This window comes from Podarcis erhardii, assembly GCF_964252035.2.
Source record: "Podarcis erhardii genome assembly, chromosome: 14".
Lineage (NCBI taxonomy): Eukaryota > Metazoa > Chordata > Lepidosauria > Squamata > Lacertidae > Podarcis > Podarcis erhardii.
This window is the reverse complement of record NC_138503.1, coordinates 44,265,327-44,287,706: the sequence shown is the minus strand read 5'-3', so window position 1 is coordinate 44,287,706 and position 22,380 is coordinate 44,265,327. Positions and strand designations below refer to the sequence as shown.

At 43.3% G+C, this 22,380-nt stretch overlaps 2 protein-coding genes across 6 annotated transcripts in view; one reads left to right on the top strand and one right to left on the bottom strand.

The window, feature by feature from the left end:
- Window positions 1-3,376, top strand: part of RSPH10B (radial spoke head 10 homolog B) — a 31,529-nt gene extending 28,153 nt beyond the window's left edge. For all 5 annotated transcript variants that reach the window (XM_081839633.1, XM_081839632.1, XM_081839635.1 and 2 more), the window contains 2 exons: window positions 965-1,163; window positions 2,591-3,376. In XM_081839633.1, coding sequence (XP_081695759.1) covers window positions 965-1,163; window positions 2,591-2,804 — 413 coding nt within the window. In that variant the 3' untranslated portion in view covers window positions 2,805-3,376. The remainder of the gene's footprint in view (window positions 1-964; window positions 1,164-2,590) is intronic.
- A 2,428-nt stretch (window positions 3,377-5,804) lies between these two features.
- The window catches only part of CCZ1 (CCZ1 homolog, vacuolar protein trafficking and biogenesis associated), a 29,000-nt gene continuing 12,424 nt past the window's right edge, over window positions 5,805-22,380 (bottom strand). Inside the window, exons 8-15 of the mRNA XM_081839882.1 lie at window positions 21,979-22,060; window positions 21,785-21,846; window positions 21,011-21,122; window positions 18,651-18,684; window positions 16,162-16,279; window positions 9,733-9,891; window positions 8,131-8,258; window positions 5,805-6,166 (exon numbers count right to left, since the gene is read on the bottom strand). Coding sequence (XP_081696008.1) covers window positions 6,111-6,166; window positions 8,131-8,258; window positions 9,733-9,891; window positions 16,162-16,279; window positions 18,651-18,684; window positions 21,011-21,122; window positions 21,785-21,846; window positions 21,979-22,060 — 751 coding nt within the window. The 3' untranslated portion in view covers window positions 5,805-6,110. The remainder of the gene's footprint in view (window positions 6,167-8,130; window positions 8,259-9,732; window positions 9,892-16,161; window positions 16,280-18,650; window positions 18,685-21,010; window positions 21,123-21,784; window positions 21,847-21,978; window positions 22,061-22,380) is intronic.

The following is a 22,380-nucleotide window of genomic DNA, read 5'->3' as shown; positions in this document are numbered from 1 at the left end:
CGGGGGCATACACCTCATGAGATACACCCCTCACTAACACTGCTTTGCACTCTCCTTTTAAAAAAAGAAAATGTTACAGTGGTGCCTCGCAAGACGAAATTAATCCGTTCCGTGAGGTTCTTCGTATAGCGGTTTTTTTGTCTTGCGAAGCAAGCCCATTGACAGCTTAGCGGATTAGCGCTATTAGCGGTTTAGCGGCTTTTAGCGGATCAGCTGATAAGCGGCTTAGGGCTTAGGAAAAGGGGGGGAAAAGGGAAAAAACCCCGCAGGAACTCGCAAGACATTTTCATCTTGCGAAGCAAGCCCATAGGGAAATTTGTTTTGCGAAGCGCCTCCAAAACGGAAAACCCTTTCATCTAGCGGGTTTTTCGTCTTGCGAGGCATTCGTCTTGCGGGGCACCACTGTACTGATTTTTCAAAATAGCAAAATAACAATCCCCACAACCAACATCCCACCACCATTCAAATGAAGGTTCCTTAGAAGAAAGCATGGTTGTAAAATGTCAGGTCTGTGTATCCTCCTTGGGTGCTTTTGTCTGGTTCGAATGGATCCCTGGACTCTGATAATGCTGCTCGCTTGCCTGGGCAAAGGATGGAAAGGAACTAGCTTACCGTGCAAAAGGTGAAATTCACATTTGTTGCTCAGCCCACTTTTAATTCTGGCCCTGCCTACTCCGTCACCACCGCCCCACCTTCCTCCAGCCCCGGATCCACATAGGATCTTCTGCATCCTAAGTGTGTGCTCTGCTATGAAGCTATGATAGTCTTTCCCCTACAGCGGGTTGGCCAAAGCGGGTGCTGTGCTGCAGAAGCTCCCATCCTTCTCAGCCAGCACAGCCAATAGCCAGGGATTGATGGCAGTTGTAGGCATCACACATAACTGGAGGGCACTTTGTTGGCCGTCTCCTGTCCTACAACTAAAACTCCATTTATTTCCCGTCCACCCCACCCCGCCGTCTTGCAGATAACCTTGAAAGCGCAAAGAACGAACAGAAGGACAAACTTGGTTTATGGATGAGCCAGATATACATCTTTTTTGTCAACAAATTCTTTGCCGGCTACAAACACTTGGAAGTCGTGAAAGAAACCATTATAGACAACAGGATTCGGCACGCTGAATTCCTTGTACTGAAGAAAATCCAAGAAGCTGAAGAAGAAGCAAAGTGAGTATAATGGGATAAGGGGTTGCTTGTGCGTAAGCGCCACACCGCTCCAAGCTGAGTAGTTGGCTAAAACTTTCCCTGACTGGACAGCCCTTACTTCGTGGCTGTCTTAATCGCTGGCAGAATCCGTCAGTGGGCGTTTCCTGAATTTCTTCCAACATAAAAGCTCCTTGACCGTGAGTCTCCACCTAGCTTCCCTGCGCAACAGCTTTCTGCGCAGAGTGGGCGTCCCAATGGGAGGTCCTGAGCTCTCTCCGCTGGTCTCGCTGGAAGCGTCTCTGAGTCTTCCCTCCGACGCCTCCTCCTCCTCTACTTCCTCAGCGGAAGCTCTCCCTCTCTCCCTGCTGGTTCCCTCTCCAGCGTCTGGTAGCCTTGCCACCACCCTGGGCTCCGATGGCAGTTCCCTGACAGTGAGTTTTCAGCTTTTGCTTGTGGATCATGGTTTCTAACCTGCTCCCAAATTTGGCAGGAGCCTTGCCACATGCGTTCATAGAATCATAAGAGTTGGAAGGGACCATGAGGGTCATCTAGCCCAACCCCCTGCAATGCAGGAATCTCTTGCCTAATGTGGGGCTCAAACCAAGGACCCTGAGGTTAAGAGCCTCATGCTCTACCGACTGAGTTATCCCATCATAAAACAGGGTGCTTTGCTAGATGGCCCGGCTGTTTTCATTGGAGACATGCTGGCAACACCGGGCCTTCATTGCTATAGTCTGCAGTGGAAAATAGGAAGATGCCTTCTATTATGCCAGATTTAGATTACATGTTCCCATGTAAGACTAAACTGCGCCTTAGCGTTAGAAGTAGCTGTAGTGAGCCTTGATTTTTAATGAAATATATCTATGGAGCTAACGAAGCAAAGTGAACAGGGTATCTGGAAAAATGAGAAACTTGAGAGAAAGAACATACTTATCCATGCCACTTCCAAGTTTGAGCCTTAGGCTCAAAATGCTCAAATCAAGAAGACAATGGCAAGTACCACTGGTCATCTTTAATTTTCTTCACTAGGGGATAATTTACTTCCTTTGCTTAGTCTGATATGATTAAGCAAAGATCAAGATTTAATATATTTTTTTAACTGCCGCTATTTCTGTATTGTCTCTGTTATACCCAATTGCAATTCAATATATTTCTGTTGTGTTTTATGATTTTCCTGATATCGTAAGTGAGCCGGAACTGGTCTGTGACCGTAATAATAAAAATTAATTTAATTAATTAATTAAAAATGATTAAGCAAAGTTTGCATCTGAACATGAAGCTGGCTGTTTCGATAAGGAATGGCTTCTTGATGTCGTCCTGACATTTGTATGGGTGCCATTTATGGATTTGTTGTTTCGTGGCTCACGTGTTCTGAACTGTGTTACAACTTTTTGGTTTAAGAGACTCTGATCTCTCAACTTTTCTGTCCCACCCCACTCTGGCCACAGGCTTAATGCTATGAGGGAGGCAGAGGAAGCCAGAAAGCTAGAAGAAGCTGCAGCAGAAAAAGCAGCTCAGGAGCTGGAGGAAAGTTTGTGCAGAGAGCTGGAGGAAGCATCAATACAGTTGCAGTCTTCACCAAAGGAAGAATCCCCTGTTTCACCACAGGCGCCACCAAGCACCAAGACTACTGGAGGTGGGAAGAAGAAGAAAAAAGCATAAAATGAGCAGCTGTACAATATCAGATTATTGTACCGAGGCATGCAGAATCCAAACATTGCAATTCATGTTAGCTTTGGATTACAGGGGTAATAAATATCGGAGCAATAAAACTGAATAACTTTGTGAAGAAAACCACACACAAATAATTCCAGATGCCTCCAGGTTTGTCAAAGAACTTTCAAACTGCTATAAGTCTTTCTTTCATTTGGTTGCAATACTGTGCAGTTCCATGAGACTATAAGTCAAGAGGACTTGCTTGCAAGTAGACAGGCATAGGGTTGCAAGTAACCAAACCGCTGGTATAATGCCCAGGTAGGGTCACCTAGGAAAAAATATAAGAAAGAAACGGGATTTCCATTTATTTCCAAGAGAAATGTGCAGGGGTGAGATCAAACTTTAAATATCTCGCACCCTTCCATTTTTTAGAAAAAAGTTCAACACTGATAAAATAGAGATGCTTCTTCTAGCTCCGATTCAAGAATGGGATGTTTACGATGCTTTCTGTAACTTCAGTTGAACCAATGTATATAGATTAAAATAAAATAAAGGGTATGTGTTGTTATTTTGCACAACTTGGCTATCCTGAAGATGTGTTTCCATGTAAAAAAAAAAAAAAAAGGTATAGAAGATAAGGACCTAGAGATAAGAGACAGAAGCAGGGCTTGCAGAATGGTAATCTGGGAAGAAACACCTTTGCAGCAAAACTTGTTCACTATCTGACATTTCTGTTGCACAAACTGCCCCTTTGACGTAGGAATACAAAGCAGTAAGGGATCAGTAAAGTCATTAAATTCAAGGCAACTCCGTTTTAAAAAAAATGTATTTTTATTAAAGATTTTCTTGGTTTACAAAAGTATGTGCAATCTCTCTCTCTCTTTTTTCCAAGTAACAATTTTTTACAGATCAGTTTCATTTGTTGAGACATTAGGAAGAAAAGGGGGAAAGGTGAGTGGGGGTGGTGTCAGGTGGTGATGTTTCTATTATAATTAATATATGTGGGGTTTTGTGTCAGCATCACTTGTGCAGGTTCTCTGCTATTCACTTGTGTTCCTTTGGTGGTTAGAGGGGTTGGGGTTGGCCTAGGGTGTGGCTGTTTGTTTGTGATTGGCTGTGGTGATCTTTGTTTTCATGTGAGAGTGGGGTGTGTGTGTGTTTTTGAATCAGGTTAGCCATATTCATTTGTATGCTGTTGGTGGGTTTTGTCATTGTCTTGTTGGGCTGTGTATGTGATAAAGGGGAGCCATACCGAGGTGAAGGCGTCTTCTTTTGTTTGTCTCCGTGCCAGTTTCAGTTTATTGGTTAATTTTTCTAGTAAGGCTGTTTCCCATACTTTTTGGTACCATTGGTCCATGCTTACTCCTGACAGGTCGCTCCAGTGTCTGTTTATGGTGTTTTTGGCTGCTGAAAGTAGGCGGGTTATGAGTTCTTTGTGGTGTAAATGGGCATTATTGTCTTGGAAGATGTTTAGTAGGGCCAATTCTGGGGTGATTTCTAATACTTGTTTAGTTATTTTACATATTTCTCGTATGGCTGTTGTCCAGAATAGTTGGATTTTGGGGCACTCCCACTACATGTGGAGGTATGTGCCTGTGGAGGTGCACCCTCTCCAGCATTTTGGTGAGGTTCCTGGGCGTATTAGCGCTAGTTTTCTTGGTGTTAGGTACCACCTGTAGGTGAGTTTCAGAGTGAGTTCTTTTCTTTTCGTTGATATGGATTTAAAGGGGGGTTTAGACCACATTCTGGTCCATTGAGTGGGGTTAATCTCATAGCCTATGTCATCCTCCCATTGTTTTTTGATTGCGTCTAGGGGGTTCGTGGGATTTTGGAGTAGTATTTTGTATATTGTGGATACCATCCCTTTACCGTGTCCCTTTGTTGTTAGGAGGAGGTTTTTGAAGGTTGTCAGGAGCCTAGTTGCTGCTCATTTTAGTGCTGGATTGTTTAAGAGGGCAACTCCATTTTTGAGGGGAGCACAGCTCGGTGGCAGAAGACATGCTTTGAAGCCAGAAGGTCCCAGGTTCTATCAGGTATCAAGTGATGTGAAGCCCCTTTCCCCCAAGACCCTGGACAGAACCATCTGTCAGCATAGACAAGATTAGAATGTACCACATCATTCTTCCCTCCCCCAAGCCAAATGCAATGTATTCACCTTGCACCCCAAAAGATTAGATTTCTGTTGCTGCTGCTGCTGCTTGCCTAGAACAGTGTTTCCCAACCTTGGGCCTCCAGCTGTTTTTGGACTACAACTCCCATCATCCCTAGCTAGCAAGACCAGTGGTCAGGGATGATGGGAATTGTAGTTCAAAAACAGCTGGAGGCCCAAGGTTGGGAAACACTGGCCTAGAACAATAGTAACTGGGGGCTGTCAAGTCCTTCATGGCTGGGGCCTGCCATTCAACTTTGCAGTTCAGGTCTGGTTTAAGGCATTGCAAAAACATCCTCATTCAGCAGAAAGCTCTGATCTAAACTGAAACATCTAAATCTGTTTACTATGTTCCCTTTACCCACATTAATCAGGCAACAGATTTTAGTTCTTTAAAATGTTTTTAACAGAAGTGTTTTTAATGTTTGAAATGTGAAAAGCTTTTTTCCTCCCATGTGATGGTAAAAATGCATTGAGATTATGCATACTGCAATGAAACTTTGATGAATAATGATTTCCTCCCTTTTAGAATGGCTTTTTGTACTATGTAGTTGATCAAGTGATTAACTTGGAGGATTGACCAATCAAGGTTTCTTTATCTGGGCAATAGTTCTACTAGCAATTTATGATGGCTTTGTTTCAAATGCAGACCATCTTTTTTTCTTTTTCTTTTTGGAAGTTGCTGTGTGCAAAATGGGGTATGAATAGGCTGTCCTTAATTTCCTAATGTGGTCAGATATCCCTGTTTCATGAAGGTGGCTATCATCTCAACTTTACAAACATTTTGTCCCCCACAGAAGATGAATGATATAATTTTTAAACTTTTCTCCAGAGTCAAGAAAGAGGAAGAAAGTCCATTAAAATTGTAACAATGACTAATTTTATTTTTCCAGTAAAATATTCACATAACATTATCTGAGAAATGGAATGACACATGTTTAATTCAGACTAATTTTAATTCATTTGCACATAAATACTTTAAAATCTAAAAACCATATGATCAGAATGTAGAGTTTTAGTAGAAATTTGATTCTTACAAAGCAAGTATTGCTCTACTACTGTCATTATTCCAGTCAGTAATATGACTAATAACCTGTCACAGTAAACCAGAATTCTTTCAGGATATTTTAAAGCCGTCTTCAAAAGAGTGTGCCCCCAGCTGATCAATCCAAGAAGAATATATTGTTGAACTGTGTTGCACAAAGTTTCTTTACTTCTTCTGAGGGGAAAAAAAGAGGAAATATTATTTTAAGACTTAGAAGTATGGCACCAATTACAAGCTACAAATTGATCCCGTGTGGCTTTCCAGTGACATGATCTGTAAATGTTTTGTAGTCATTTACGGATCACGTCACTGGAAAACCACACAGGTTTGCATTTTCTCAAAGGTTCAGCTTAAATTTAAAAATCACAGTTGACAGAATAAAATCTAAAAGCCTTCTGCATAACCCCTTCCTCTCCATCCACCATTGTAATGCAAGAAGTGTGTTGTGCAGTTCAAAAGTCCACAGGAACAAACCTTGGCTCACCATCATGACTTTTAAGTGATAAACAAACCATGAGTGCTGATTCACAAGCTAGTCTCTGGTTTGTTTCCTCCTTGGCACACTCAAGGGAGCAACCACATGAGGACTTTTGAGCAGCGTGCTCATTTACATTAAACCAGGGGTCACTAATATTTTTGGAGCCATGGGCACATCTGCAAACTGGAGAAATCACATATACCCACCGCAACCTATTCTACTGGCTACAATCAACTTCATTGGACCGGTCATGTTGCACGGATGCCTGATTATTGTCTTCCAAAGCGACTACTCTATTCCAAACTTAAAAATGGAAAGCGTAATGCTGGTGGTCAACAAAAGAGGTTTAAAGACTCACTCAAGGTAAATCTTAAAAAATGTAGTATAAACACCGACAACCGGGTAACACTGGCCTGCAAACGCAGCCTTTACCAAAGGTGTCATGGGCTTTGAAGACACTTGAACTCAGGAAGCGAGGGAGAAATGTGCTAAGAGGAAGGCACACTTGGCAAATCCACACCGTGATCAACTCCCGCCCAGAAACCAATGTCCCCACTGTGGAAGGATGTGTGGATCCAGAATTGGCCTCCACAGCCACTTATGGGCTCACTGTTAAAACCGTGTTCATGGAAGACAATCTTACTCAGCTACGAGTGATTGCCAAAGAAGAAGAAGATTGGCTTCAATTTACATGCTTCTTTCAAAACTAATTTCAGAGCCAGGGGAGGCCCTGTGGGCACTTGTGTGTCTATGCATGACATTAAACTCTGGTTTAGTGATGTGTGAGCCAGGCTCTTGTAACCCAGCTCAAGTACATTGTTGCTGTTTAGTCATTTAGTCATGTCCAACTCTTCGTGACCCCATGGACCAGAGCACGCCAGGCACTCCTGTCTTCCACTGCCTCCCGCAGTTTGGTCAAACTCATGCTGGTAGCTTCGAGAACATTATCCAACCATCTTGTCCTCTGTCGTCCCCTTCTCCTTGTGCCCTCCATCTTTCCCAGCATCAGGGTCTTTTCCAGGGAGTCTTCTCTTCTCATGAGTTGGCCAAAGTATTGGAGCCTCAGCTTCAGGATCTGTCCTTCCAGTGAGCACTCAGGGCTGATTTCCTTAAGAATGGATAGGTTTGATCTTCTTGCAGTCCATGGGACTCTCAAGAGTCTCCTCCAGCCCCATAATTCAAAAGCATCAATTCTTTGGCGATCAGCCTTCTTTATGGTCCAGCTCACACTTCCATACATCACATAGCTTTAACTATTTTTGTCGGCAAGGTGATATCTCTGCTTTTTAAGATGCTTTCTAGGTTTGTCATTGCTTTTCTCCCAAGAAGCAGGCGTCTTTTAATTTCGTGACTGCTATCACCATCTGCAGTGATCATGGAGCCCAAGAAAGTAAAATCTCTCACTGCCTCCATTTCTTCCCCTTCTATTTGCCAGGAGGTGATAGTTGAAATAAATGAATACTCTACTCTTGTGTAGCTCTGCTGCAGTTTCCCTCCCCTGTGTCAATTTTAAACTGTAAGCTCCTTGGGACAGAAAGCTGTCCCCTTATGTTTTGTAAAATATAATGAGTTCTATATATAAGTAATGAAAGTGTTTTAATAACACTTAAAAGTGGTAAAACTAAAAAAAAAACACCACACTTAAAAAAATAATTCTTACCATTCACTTCAATCAGGTTTGCATTTTTCTGATTCAAAATTACATACAGCTCCCGCTGATCAGATTTCTTGCCAACAATCCAGTAGTCACTCATTGCTTTCACTATGATTTCCTCATCATCATCAACCCTAAAAGGAAGAAGTTGGTATATGCAAATCTTATGATGCCTCAAATAGGTAACAAAGGAATAAAACAACGCAAAAGACATAACATATAAAGCAAATTTTAAACATCAGCAAGTGGATCAAGCTTTGGTTTATTGTTTTAGGTTTTCCTCAAGTCTTATAGATTAAGTAATTCTTATATCTGTGGTAGGATCTGTACCACACTGACACAGAATTCCTGGAGAATTTGCTAATATTAGGATCTAGCAGCTTCAATTACTGGGACTGCAAAAAACATTACACACAGCTTCACCTCCTAACAGAAATTTGCCTGTTCAATTCTGCGGCACCACACAAATTCCATCTAAAACTCTCCAGTTGTGATATGTATGTATGCATGTATTTAGCCAGTGTGGTCTATCTGACAATGTGCTGAGCCTGGATCTGGGAGACCTCTGTTCAAATCTCACCTCACCATAAATCTACTGGTTTGCTTTTAGAAATTCCTTCACTCCCTGCCTCACTTTCCCTATCTGTAAAAAGAGATAATAATATAATGATAGACTTTACAGGTGTTTTTTCTTCTTCTGAGGATGAACAAGATAAGGAAACATTGCTCACTCAGAATCTTTAGTAGTAGTGAGATTTATAACTATTATCATACATACACTCCTGGTGTATTACTTTGACTACAGCATTACGGCTAAGGAAGAAGAATAGCTTCCAAGTACAGTGGTACCTCAGGTTAAGTACCGTATTTTTCACTCTTCAGGACGCACTTTTTCCCCTCCAAAAATGAAGGGGAAATGTGTGTGTGTCCTATGGAGCGAATGCAGGCTCCTTGGCTTCAGCGATAGCAACGGGAAGCCTCCGAAGCACAGAGGGAGCGCTCCCTTCACGCTCTGGAGGCTTCGCGTTGCTTTCGCTGAAGCCTGGAGAGCGAGAGGGGTCGGTGCGCACCAACCCCTCTTGCTCTCCAGGCTTCAGGCAGCTATCCACAAGCCTTCGGAGCGCAGCAGGAGTTCCCCCCACGCTCCGAAGGCTTGCGGATAGCAGCCTGCAGCCCGAAGATCCCGCTCGCTGTCTTGGCTTCTTTGCTCTTTGGGGCTGGGGGGGGAATACATTTTCCCCCCTTTTTTCCCTCCCTAAAAACTAGGTGCGCCCTATAGTCCGGTGTGCCCTATGGAGCGAAAAATACGGTACTTAATTTGTGCTGGAGGTTCGTTCTTAACCTGAAACTGTTCTTAACCTGAAGCATCACTTTAGCTAATGGGGCCTCCTGCTGTTGCCGCACCGCCGGAGCCCGATTTCTGTTGTCATCCTGAAGCAAAGTTCTTAACCCGAGGTAATATTTTTGGGTTAGCGAGTCTGTAACCTGAAGCGTATGTAACCTGAAGCGTATGTAACCCGAGGTGCCACTGTATGCACTGCCAGATCTAACTATGCAAACTGAATGATATTCAGATTTTAACAAAGGCAGGGAAGAATGCTACATCACCTGGTGAAGTCACTGTTGATATCACCAAGAATCTTCATCAAGTCAGGATGAACCGATGTGAGCGATATATTGGGCGTTCTCCTCAAGTGAATTGTACTTTTCTCTGCTAGGTTCATGTGATTGAAATAGATAAATTTAAATTGAGGTTCCTTCTCCGACCTAGGAAACAAAGAAGGAAATGGTCAAGTAAGCAAGAGGAAGGCTATTTTTGCAAAGAGTTGAACATCTATCTAGAGTGGCTTACTACCATATTGCCATATGCTTTAATTTTTAAGTCAGGATCGAAAAATTGTTCCCGGAAGCCATTAAAATATTAGCAGCTGTCAGATTTCGGAGTGATGTCTACGGTTTGCTAATGCCACTTCAGAATCAGGGAATTCAGAAAGGCTAAGGAGCTGATCCTGAGAACCGCTGAGCCAGAAACAAAAAGAGACAAAAAGTCTGGTGCAACACCAGAGAACATGAGGCCTTCACAATTTGTGATAAATTTCTAGTGAGGTCCTCAGCTTGGCCCTGACCAAGCTACTAGAGTTGGGAGATCAGCTTGACTGACAGCCCTTCCCCAAACTGGTGTAATCTAAAATATCAGGAGGGCCAGCATGGCCAATGGTTGCGTGTGGCGGATGTTATAGTCCAGCAACACCTGGAGGGCACCAAGTTGAGGAAGGCTACCCCAGATGAAATTGGGGGGGAATGTTTTCTTTTGGCTAGAAGACCCTAAAATTCAGGTTGGCCTGCAAGGCGTTCCCTGTCCTAAAACAACATCTAGCTGTCCATCTGCTGACATCACCGGGGGGGGGGGAGAGCTTTGATCCTGCCACTTTGCCACGGCATTCCCTTGGTGAAGCAGACCCCTGCAGCCAGCCAGACTGAACCCTCTACTCATCAGCTGGTGAGCAGAGTGTTCCATCCACACTGGTGAAGCAAAACTGCTCCCCTGCCCCGTGGGTTGACTTTGACAGGTAGGTGGGATTGTTTACCTATCAGCCACCTGACATCATCATGGCCTGCAGAGATGGGGAGATAAAGAGGTAACCTGCTGGACTAAAAAGGTTCTCCACCCCTGCTATAGTCCAAGAAGCATTTGTTCTTGTTCAGCAGACCGAGGTCAGGAAATGGTTCAATATTCTGGAGAAAGGTTAGGAAAGCCATGGAGAGCCTTGTATCATGTCTAGCCCAGCACTGTCGACTTTGACTTACAACAGCTCTCCGCAATTTCAGGCAGAGGTATTCAACATCACCTGCTGCCTGATTCTATTCACTAGAGATGCCAGGTATTAAATAAGGCCCCTCTGCATGCAAAGCATATCTGCTTCCTCATTGCATTGCAGTCACATCCCAGCTAAGATCTGCTGATGGCTGCTTGCTCCAAATTCAACAGGTCAACATTTGCTAAGCAAAACTACATAGAAGTTTGTTTAAAGTTTTAAAAATATAATACAAACAGATTGCACTTTGAACCACAAAATGCACCTGTAATTAAGAGATTTACAGGCCTGGGGAGGGGGGAATGAAAAAAATTATCTGGTGTCCCCCCCCCTTGTTTCTGAAAAATTGAAGATGATAAAAAAAAGCCCCCACCTTTTCCTGTCCCGTCCCACCCCACCCCCTGGCTTTTACACATTTACTGCAATCTGAGAAACACATTTCAGATCAAGAGCTGGTCAGTTTGATCATTCTAAACTCTACAGATACTAGGGCTGATGCTGTTGTCTATGATTCTGGAAAATCAAATGTATTTTGACATTTGCAGCTGTGCTTCCCCTTGCAATAAATGTCACATGACACCTCAAACTAAAGCTGGTTAACTTGCTCCGTACGAGATCAACCCAGCTGTATTAGCACTAAGAGACGCTGCAACAGGTTCTCAGGATGTCACCACATCAAAGTTTAAGGCAGGCTTAATCAGATAAGCTTCCATCACTCTCTTTTTTTTTTTTTATAATAATTTTTATTAAGTTTTCACAACATAAACATAACAACATAAACATAACAAGAAAAAATAACAATACAACATAGAAAAAGAAAAAACACAGATCATACAAACTTGAAGACTTCCCCATACCTCTCCTGTTCTGCACCCTTATTTCACAATTCTCTCTAGCAACCCTTCAGTCAATTTTTACATATCACCTCCTTAAAACTTCTTCCCTATGGTTTATAGTTTACAGCTGTAAATCTTTATTTCTTACCCCTCGACATCTTTTCAGTCAAGCTTCCATCACTCTCATCTGCCAGCACCATTTAAAAAAAGCGAGCAGTTTGGTCCAGTTACAAGCATAACTGACAGCTTTGATAGATTCAACAGAGGGGTTTTTTTAAGATGATGAGCAACATATGTTCCCAGGGACAAATAAGCTGACTAAACACACACACACGTAACTTTAAACTGTGGCTGACTCTCTTAAAAGTCAGTAGACACCATAAATGTTGGGGTTTTGCTACAAGACTGAAAAGCAGCTCAGAAACGGAGCAGGAAAAAGGTTATTGGGCATGTGTGTATGGCTCCGAAGCCTTTATAGGAGCCGCAAGGTTTGACTTTTTTTGCTTTTTAAACAGAAGTTTATCTGTCTTTTAAGATCCCAGAAGTCATAAGGGCTGGCTGTAGGTTTTCTGATGTGCTGAACACAAAAGGTCATAGCCAGAAAGCACAAGATGTTCCCTGGGCAATTTTCCTGACCTCCCAGCGCATGAAAATGTGATGTAATCAATAGCAGTAACAAGCAGCTAAGAGACAAAAAAGGCCCCCACCCTAGTGGTTACTGACTTCACTTTGTTTGGTGGGGGCACTCAAAGCAGCCCTGTGAAGAAGAGCTTAAGGTCTGGGAAGGTACATATGAAACCACTACAGCTTTTTGGTTTCCTAATATTTTAAGCCTCCTGCCAACACCCCCAGTTAATCACTTGCTTTCACACTATTAGTGGCCCCAGCTTTCAGAGAATATGTTTGCGACAAGCCCCTTGAGTCAAAGAAGCTGGGATAGTGGTTTGGTCAGTAGATCTCTTATGGTTTGTTTATATTTTACTTATAAAATTTAAATGGTGTCTCATTACTGTGCACTTATCTGCATTTTTGCTTGTTCCATGCTCTGAACAGTTTACCTGCTCATTTCCCAGGGAAAACCCACTCTTTAGTGCTAAATTGGAGTGATCGTCAATCCGAAGAAAACCTGAATTGCCATTTGCTCTGACTGAACACTAAAGAGCAGTTTCCCCCCAGAGGAAAGCAGCAGGACAAGAGGAAATGTGGATGACCTGAGGCTTCTGAAGAAAAGGGTCTCAGGAAATGGAACTGTTAACTGTTTTTACTATTTAAAAAAGGAGCCTTACCTTGTGACTTCTTGCATAGTCCAATTGACCTAGTACAACTGCTTTCTCATTCTATTGCAAATAACAAGAGCTAACCTTATCCCCCTCCAAAAAGGAACTTTCTCCTTGAGTCACCAGGCAGCAAGTTTAAACGAGTGGCAGGAGCTCTGGAGCTCAGGGCCCCTCCACCCACCCTTTTTACTGAGCATTCATGGTGAGTTGTGCTCATGAGGTTATTGGGACAGTGACATGCAACTGCACTTTCAACACCATTTGCGCCTGAAAAAGTTTCAGGACAGTCATACTGCTTCATCTGCAGCAAGTGCCTATCCTGTAGTCTCCTGGTGAAGTCCTGTAACTCTTCAAGCCACAAATGGCAGTAAGGCAGTAACAATGGGGAAGCATCACAGAGCAACTGATAAAGTGGAATTGATGGGTAGACAGTCCAGTGCAAACCCAACACTAATGCAGTTTTATTGCCTCAGGGTGCTTCCAGGCGGTCACTATTTTTGAGCGGGTTTCGATCACATCCCGGAAAAACCAGGCTGTGCAATTAAAGCTGATTTGAAGCTTTTGCAAAACAAACTCACTTCCCCAAAAGATTGGAATTTTTCTAATAAGGCAAGTGATGGGGAAATGCTTTGATGCAACACTGTCAAACCTCCCCACAAACAAATCAGGATGAATGCTCATTAAATAGTCAACATCTCTAAGCAAACAGATCAGGCTTATTAAAGAGGTTGGCTGAACCTTAACAATATGTTGCGGAAGAAACCTGCAACAACACCAGTGTGGAGGGACCCTTACCAGGAACAGATTTCTGCTGCACATTCATTTTCACCACTGAACAGGTTCCCCTAACCTCAGGAAGCTACAGAGTCAGCTGTGTGTCTCTCCAAGGAAGCACAGCCATTGGATAGGAGAAGGCTAGCCCTTTTATCACCCTGGTTGTTCAGAAATGGGCTAGGAGGCAAGGTTCTAACCTCTCTCCCCTGCCCCATTCCTCATACATCCCAATATGTGCCATAAAACACCAGTGAAAACTGCATGCTCTTTGCCCCACTGTACTGCTTTGACCATGCAGGGGTTTGTGGGTGGGTGAAGCAACACCATATCCAATTTTTTGAGGCTCCTTTGCTTCCCTGGGGAACATACCTGATAGGACACCTGAGAGGAGACCTGATGGGGCAGTGCAGACCTCTGTGGCCTGGCTCCCTCCCCGTGCATTGCATCCATTTGCCTCCAAACCTGGGATGAGAATGAAACCAACCAAGCAAATCTACCTTTGTCATCCTTGGAGGACAAGGTCTCTTTCTTGACACTAGGGCAAAGCTTGCAAAGAAATGCCTCTTCTATCCAACCTGAAAACAGCCACGGATTGTATAAATGGGCTCCTTATCTCTGTTTCTTTCTGGGGAGGCAGGGGGACCCAATTTATTATAGGGAATGAGAAATAAGGACGACAGGAAAGAGGATGCTGCACTGCCACAAGGCAATAAAGTGGGGGTGGGGAACCTTCGGCCCAAAGGTCTAATTTGGCCCACTAGGCATTTCCCCCCAAACCACACCCACTTGCCCCACCTTTGATGTCAGGTGTAGTGTCAGGTGTGGGGCAGCATAACTGTCGTCTGAGGGCAGCCATTCCCCCTTTGTACAGTGGTACCTTGGTTCTCAAACTTAATTCGTTCCAGAAGTCCATTCCAAAACCAAGGTGCGCTTTCCGATAGAAAGTAATGCAGAATGGATTAATCCGTTCCAGACTTTTAAAAACAACCTCTAAAACAGCAATTTAACATGTATTTTGCTATCTAATGAGACCACTAATCCATAAAATGAAAGCAATAAGCAATGTACTGCAGTCACACAATCAATCAATCAATCAATCAATCAATCAGTAGGTGAACTGGGTTCCACACAGTCACAAAAACAAAAACAAAACAAAAAGCCACAAAACCCCAAAATAAATAGCGAAAACAGACAGACCTTAGTGTAACACTCAAAACAGAAGTGTGGCACTCAAATCACTTACTTCCGGGGTTGCAGTGTTTGGGTTCCAAGTTGTTTGAGAACCAAGGTACCACTGTATTGTATTTTTGTTTGCTTATTAAGACTGTAAGCCTGTAGGTGGGGAGTGTCTTGTTTTGATTCCGTGTAAGCTGCTCTCGGGGGGCCTTTTTGGCCGAAGAGCGGAGTACAAATGCTCCAAGTAAACAAAATTAAAATAACTTTGAAGTCATTTTCCAAGCAGTTTGCACTGACGCCTTTCAGCACCTACCAGCTGATGGGTGCTGAGAGACATCACCTTTGAAGTCCATTTCCAAGTGGTTTGTATTGAAATCACTTTCAAACAGACTTCAGAAGGTGAGGCCCTTTCAAGTTGTCAGCTGCCCTCATTTACCTGCCAAGAGTTGTCCTGCAGGGCCCGGGGGGGGGGGAGGATCCAGTTCCCATCTCTCTATTATATAGAGAGCTCTATTATATAAATGCTCTATTATATAGAGCATTTCCTCACCCAGCTGTAGCCACTGGTGAAGGAACTGTCTTATTCGCTCACAAGTGGTAGACCCAGTTACCTGCTGCATAGCATCGCTTTGCATGCAGTGGGCAAGAAAATAGTAGCAGACATGCTGCCAGCCGAAAGGCAACAGAAAAAGAGGTAAGCAGGCCCTCCCTGAAGATACTGCCCATGTCTGCAAAACCGGCATCTTATAGAATTGTTGTGCTGTATACATTCTTCATTCAGTAGGTAAGAGTGTTTGTCTCTTCAGACAGACAGTGAAGGCTTCTGGGTAAGGACTAATAAATTGGAGGCTCAAAGTTATTTGGGGATAAAATGCAAAGTGGTTGCCACTTGGCCCAATGTAGCTTCTTCCATTCCCAGAAGAACTCAGCTGCTTAGACTGTAAGCCTACAATGCCTTTTTCCACATTGTGACAAGGGCTCTGGGGGCCTTTGTCAGCTGAAGATCAGGGGGAGGGAATGTTTCGAAACTTAAAAATAACACAGAATTTTCAATATGTTGCCATGAATATGATTTGCTTCCTATTTTAGGCAGTTCTTAAAATATCTGCGCCCGTTAAAAAGCTGATGTTGTGAAACAGAAATAAAGAGAGTACCAACCCTGACATCCTTTTGTTGATGTTGTATTGTTCGCATATATCTGAAGCCAATACTGTGAGCTGAGGCCCGACAATGCTGTCAAGTTTACGGCAAAAATCCAACGTAGGCTGTGTAGAGGCTATGAAACAGTTTGGGAAAACAAACAAACCAACCATTGATACTTCCCTTCTGTGTGCCACAACCACATCACATTTAGAAGATCACACCAAATAGTTACAGCAGGAATTGGCAATCTGTCCACCTCCAGGTGTTGTTGGACTACAACTCCCATCCTTCCCAACCTCTGGCCATGCTAACTGGGGCTTGATGGGAGCTGGAGTCTCAATGACATTTGGGAGGGCCAATCGTTCCCCAACCCTGATTTACAGGGATAATACAGCCCATAGGGGCCCCTCATTCACTGTAGAGGAGCATGAGGTGAGACAGGTATTGAGGATGGTGAATCCGAGGAAGGCTGCTGGACCTGATGGCATCACGGGAAAGGTGTTGAAGGGCTGTGCGGATCAGCTGGCGAGGGTCTTTACTAAGATCTTCAACAAGTCCTTACACCAGTCTATTGTCCCACCCTGCCTGAAGTCGTCAACTATTGTTCCTCTGCCTAAAAAATCCACAATCAGTAGTCTGAACGACTACAGACCAGTTGCACTGACTCCAATCATCATGAAGTGTTTTGAGAAACTGGTGCGCCGTCACATTATTTCCTGTCTTCCATCAACTTTTGACAACTACCAGTTTGCATACAGGGCAAATAGATCCACGGAAGACGCTATCACTACCACTCTCCATGCTGCTCTGTTCCATCTGGAGCAGCCGGGGAGTTATGTGAGGCTGCTGTTTGTGGATTTTAGCTCTGCTTTTAACACTATCCTCCCCCATAGACTGGTGTCCAAGCTAGAGGCGATTGGACTCTCCAACTCCACCTGTCTCTGGGTTTTGGACTTTTTGTCAGAACGTTCTCAGAGGGTTAGAGTAGGGTCACATATGTCCACAGCCCTTAGCCTTAACACCGGCTCACCACAGGGTTGTGTGTTGAGTCCCCTGCTCTATACTCTCTATACGTATGATTGTACAGCCATTTATTCCAGCAACAAAATCATCAAGTTTGCTGATGACACTACGGTGGTGGGGCTCATTTCAGGAGGGGATGAGTCCGCCTATCGGGACGAGGTGGAGCGGCTTTGTGCTTGGTGTGGAGAGAACAATCTGGCTCTTAATACGGCTAAGACCAAGGAATTGGTGGTGGATTACAGGAAAAAAAAGGCGGACATTCAGCCCTTGTATATCAACGGGGAACGGGTGGAGAGGGTGGCGGAATTCAGGTTTTTGGGAGTGACTATCGATCAGGGCATGACTTGGAGCGCAAATACCACTGCTCTGGTGAAGAAGGCCCAGCAGAGAATTTATTTCCTCAGACTTTTAAAGAAGAACAATCTGAGTGAGAGACTGCTGGTGTCCTTCTACCGAGGCTCCATAGAGAGCATTCTCACATACTGTATTTGTGCCTGGTTCTCCAGCTGTACAGCTAGGAAGAGGAAGGTGCTCCAGAAGGTCATAACCACAGCCCAAAGGATTATTGGTCATCCCCTCCCATCTTTGGAAGAACTGTACGGTTCCCGTTGTCTTAGGAAAGCAAACAATATCCTGCAGGATGCATCTCACCCGGGACACAGTCTGTTTGTACTACTGCCTTCTGGCAGGAGATACAGAAACATCAAGTCAAGGACAAATAGACTGAAAAATAGTTTCTATCCAAGAGCTGTGGCCTTCTTAAATGCAGTAACTCGATAGTGTGACCTGGGAGTTTGATGGGTGTGGGTGTGGGTGTGGCTGGAATGTGGTTTGTTTGGTTGTTGTTGTTGTTTTGCTTTTGTTGTTTTTAAGGGATGGCATCCAATTTCGTTGCACTTGTGCAATGTTGCACTTGTGTAATGACAATAAAGAATCTATCTATCTATCTATAATGGAGCAGATTCAACTGTTTGTTACACTCGAGGCACTGGGATTCTGTACATGCGGAATAAGAACTCATACCTAAGAAGCCCCACCTGACCAAGAGGTGATGTTAGCACTGAAACAGCTGGAAGATCAGATGATCTAACAATTCTGTGCATAAGAATATTTAAGAACCTACAGCATTTTTTAAAATTGCTGTACTCTGCAGAGTTTCTTATAAGCAATCCTCACTGAATTCAGTTGTTCTTACTTCTGAGTAAACATATATTGGATCAGGCTGCCTCTGTGCTTCTACTCCATTATCCATATTTACCCTCTGATGACTCATTAGCAGAGAAATTTTACTCTTTTGACTTGACACAGTTAAAAAAAAAGAAAAATATTTTCATAAGATGCTGGTAAAACTACATACAGCAACATACCATTACAGTTAATGTCCAAATAACCATGGATAATGCTCTAATGTCAGGATTTGTCAAAAACAAGACGACTTAAAACTTCCATAGCTGTTTCAAAGAGTATTACTTGATACTCACCATCAATCATAAAGCAGACAGCTGCACTCATAGCCTGCAAGGAACAATACGTTTATCATAATCCGTTTTCTGTCTCATGGATACACTTGACTATTGGGAGTTAAGCTCTGCTCAAGAATGTTGCTGTACTTTCCTAAATTCGTAATTCTGGGGAAGCTCCCATGGGACATGGAGATATTTTAGGTGACGCCTTCTGGAAGACTTGCTGCCTTCCTTATACAGTTGGACTCCCAGTTCCCATCCATACCAGCCAGCATGGCCAAAGATCAGAGATTTTTAAAACTGGAATCCCACAGTATCAGGAGGGCCACAGTTTCCCTATCCCTGGTTAAGACCCAAACCTATGAAGGTCTGACAGGGGTGGAAGAAGAGGAGTGTCATCTAGTCTTCTATCTCTGACCTCTGACTGACAATGGGTCTCACACCTACAAACATCAGCTTTCCCAGGCCCAGGATCTCAGATTCATATGAACTGCAAAATATATACTGTATTGGTCTGAATATAAGCCGCACCCAAATATAAGCCACATATTTAAAATTCAAGGGGGGAAAGAAAAAAAAGACAAAACCCGAATATAAGCCACTCCCTTAAAATTGGTGGCGACCACGTGGTCTGAGGAAAAAATTGCACAGTGCACTGGGAAATGATGGGGGGCTGCCGAAGGCGCCCCGACACTCCCCTGCAGCACCAGCCCTACAAGGTGCAGCTGGGGGGAGGTTTGCATAGGGTGACAGTGGAGGCAGCGGCTCACCCGGGCACCCGCAACCCCCCACCAGGCGGGCACCCCCTGTTCCCTAACAGTGGCAGGAGCCGGCTGGGCAAGAAGTGGTGGCACTGGAAGCTACCCGCCAGCCCCGCTCGCCAGGGCTTCAGCAGGAGTTAAAGAGTTAAATGGGGGGTGTTTCACTGTATGTCTGTTTCAGCAGCGATATTGGACTTTTTGTAAGGTTTTGAATATAAGCCACACTTTAACTTTTCATGGTCGGAATTTGGAAAAAAGGTGTGGCTTATATTCGGGTCAATACAGTACTCTAGCACTACACTTTGGTTCCTGCGTGATCTGAAATGAACTCTGAGCTGCATTAGAGCAGGGGTGGCCAACATGGCAACTACAATTCCTACCAGCCCCAGCCGGCACAACCAATTGTTAAAGCAAAATTTTTGTGCATGGGATAGCTGGTAGTCACTTGTAGCCACGGCTCCTCTTAAAAAAAAACAAACGGGTGGGGTGGGGTGATGGAAGTTGCAGTTCAACAGCACCCAGAGAGCACCACATTGGCTACCCCTGGGTTCAAGTTCTTTGCATCCTCAGAGACCTCTCACAGTTCTTTGCAGCAAGCTGTGGTGTATACATTATCTGCTGGAATTATAAGTCTCCAAAGCCCGGTGTCATTAAAATGCTCCTCTTCTGAAATATGAATGGCAGCTGACAGCAGCAAGGATACTCATCGCTAAAGGCTGGAAAACCCAAGATTTGCCCACTGGAAGAATGGCAGATGCAACTGATGGACTATATGGAACTGGCAGAAATGACGGGCAGAATCCGAGACCTCGGAGAGGAACTGGTGGAGGAGGAGTGGAAGAAATTTAAGGACTATTTACAAAAATACTGTAAATTGTACGAATGTTAAGAAAGATGTAAGATTCGTAACAATATGGCTCCAATAAATTAGTAACAAGGGATATAAATTTAAATGTAATTGAAAGATAAGACAAATTTTGGATAAAAAATATCCTAGAATTAACTTTTAAAGAATAAGAGTTATTTAAACTCTAAAATTTGAGATTCAATATTGGACAATTATATAATATAAATTGAACTAAGTAAATAATTTGCTAGAAAAATTTATGTGTTTAGAGTGCAGGAACAAGAGATTTGAGGAAGTCCAAAGATGAGAATGAAATGTGGTTAATGAAAAAGAACATGTTTTTATGTATGTTGTTGTTTATTGTTTAAAAATTTAATAAAATTTTTTATAAAAAAAAGAAAGAAATATGATTGGCAGCTGGCTACTCTCATTGCTAATTGTTATGGTTAACTTGGGGCTTTTCTGTGTTTCCCGAAACAGTACTGCAGTGCATGATGGCACAGAGTTGCAATCAAATTTTATGCATGCTTAGAAATACTTCTGATTGTAGTGAATTTACTTCAAAGTAAGTTGGCACAGGACTGCGGCTCTCAGATGGACATAACCGGAAACAATTTTGGGGTTCCTCCCCAGCTCTATAGATCATATCGCCCAGGAAATGAGAGAAGCTGAACTCTTTCACTCAGGGCAAGATTTTTACATACATACCTAATTACAGAATTGGAGTGTAACTTCATTTTTCAGTGAACAGGGAAAGGTGCAACGGTTACCTTATAAACAATTAAATGAAGCTCTTCGTAAGTATCCTCTGTGTTTACAAATATTTTGGGGAATCTACATTTCGCTTCTGGATCATTCAGGTTCAAAGGTCCAGTAAGAAACCTGAAAGGCAAAGATGGGACTTTATTTATTTTGTTTATGTAAAAAACCCTATATACCACCTGTCATCTCCAGGCAGTGTACAAGCAGGTAAAATGGGCTTGATTCAGACACAATGCCAAATTTTAATATCTTTTGTATTTGTATGGTAAAATTCTAAATTGTAATTTTACAACACAAATACAAAAGATGGTATTAAAATTTGGCATTGTGACTGAATCGAGCCCATGCCCACTTGATATTGCATTGAGCCAGTTATAGATGCTGCATAAGCAGGACAGACTACAGCTCAACTCAGAATGGTTTGATACTGATTTCAAACTATTATGGGTTCAGTCCTTTTTAGAGGTGGAGAGACGCACAACTGAACAAATCCACCAAGTTTCCCTTTCCCTTGCCTTTACTTTACTGCAGCATCCGATTTATGTTAATAAGTCAGAGGTTGAAAGGAACTAAATTATTACCTCTGGATAACTGACCTTGTAAAAACAAACCGCAAGCCAAGGTAGGGGGAGCTGTGGCTCACCAGAAGCTGTTGGGCTCCAACTCCCATCATCCCCAGTCAGCATGGCCAATGCTCAGGGATTATGGGAGTTGTAGTCCAACAACACCTGGAGGTTTCGATTCTCTGGCAAGAAAGACTACAACAGATGTAAAACTGCTACCTTCCATAGTGCTGTAGGTTTCCGGACATTTCTGTATGTATTGGGGAATCTCTCCCTGCCAACTGAAACAAAATAGATTGCATGGTTAAGGAAATTTCCTGCCCCCCACTCCTAGGAGGAGAAAAATTGAGCTGTTTTTTAAACAGGAAATAGTAGTAGTTTCCTGTTTAAGTAAGCCAAGCCCCATGACTCACCTCTGGTTCTATATGCCTTGGAAACAGGGATGTGGTGAGATATTTGTATAAAATTCTCATGTCATCTTGTTCCAATCCACTCCTGGAATGTTAAGAAAGACAACATTATAGCACATGACAAGGCTGTCCACTGTTTCAAGTAGAGTGGCAGCTCGGGTTACATACGTTTCAGGTTACATACGCTTCAGGTTACAGACTCCCCTAACCCAGAAATAGTGCTTCAGGTTAAGAACTTTGCTTCAGGATGAGAACAGAAATCGTGCTCTGGCAGCGCGGTGGCAGCAGGAGGCCCCATTAGCTAAAGTGGTGCTTCAGGTTAAGAACAGTTTCAGGTTAAGAACGGACCTCCGGAACGAATTAAGTACTTAACCTGAGGTACCACTGTACTGTTAATTGCTTACA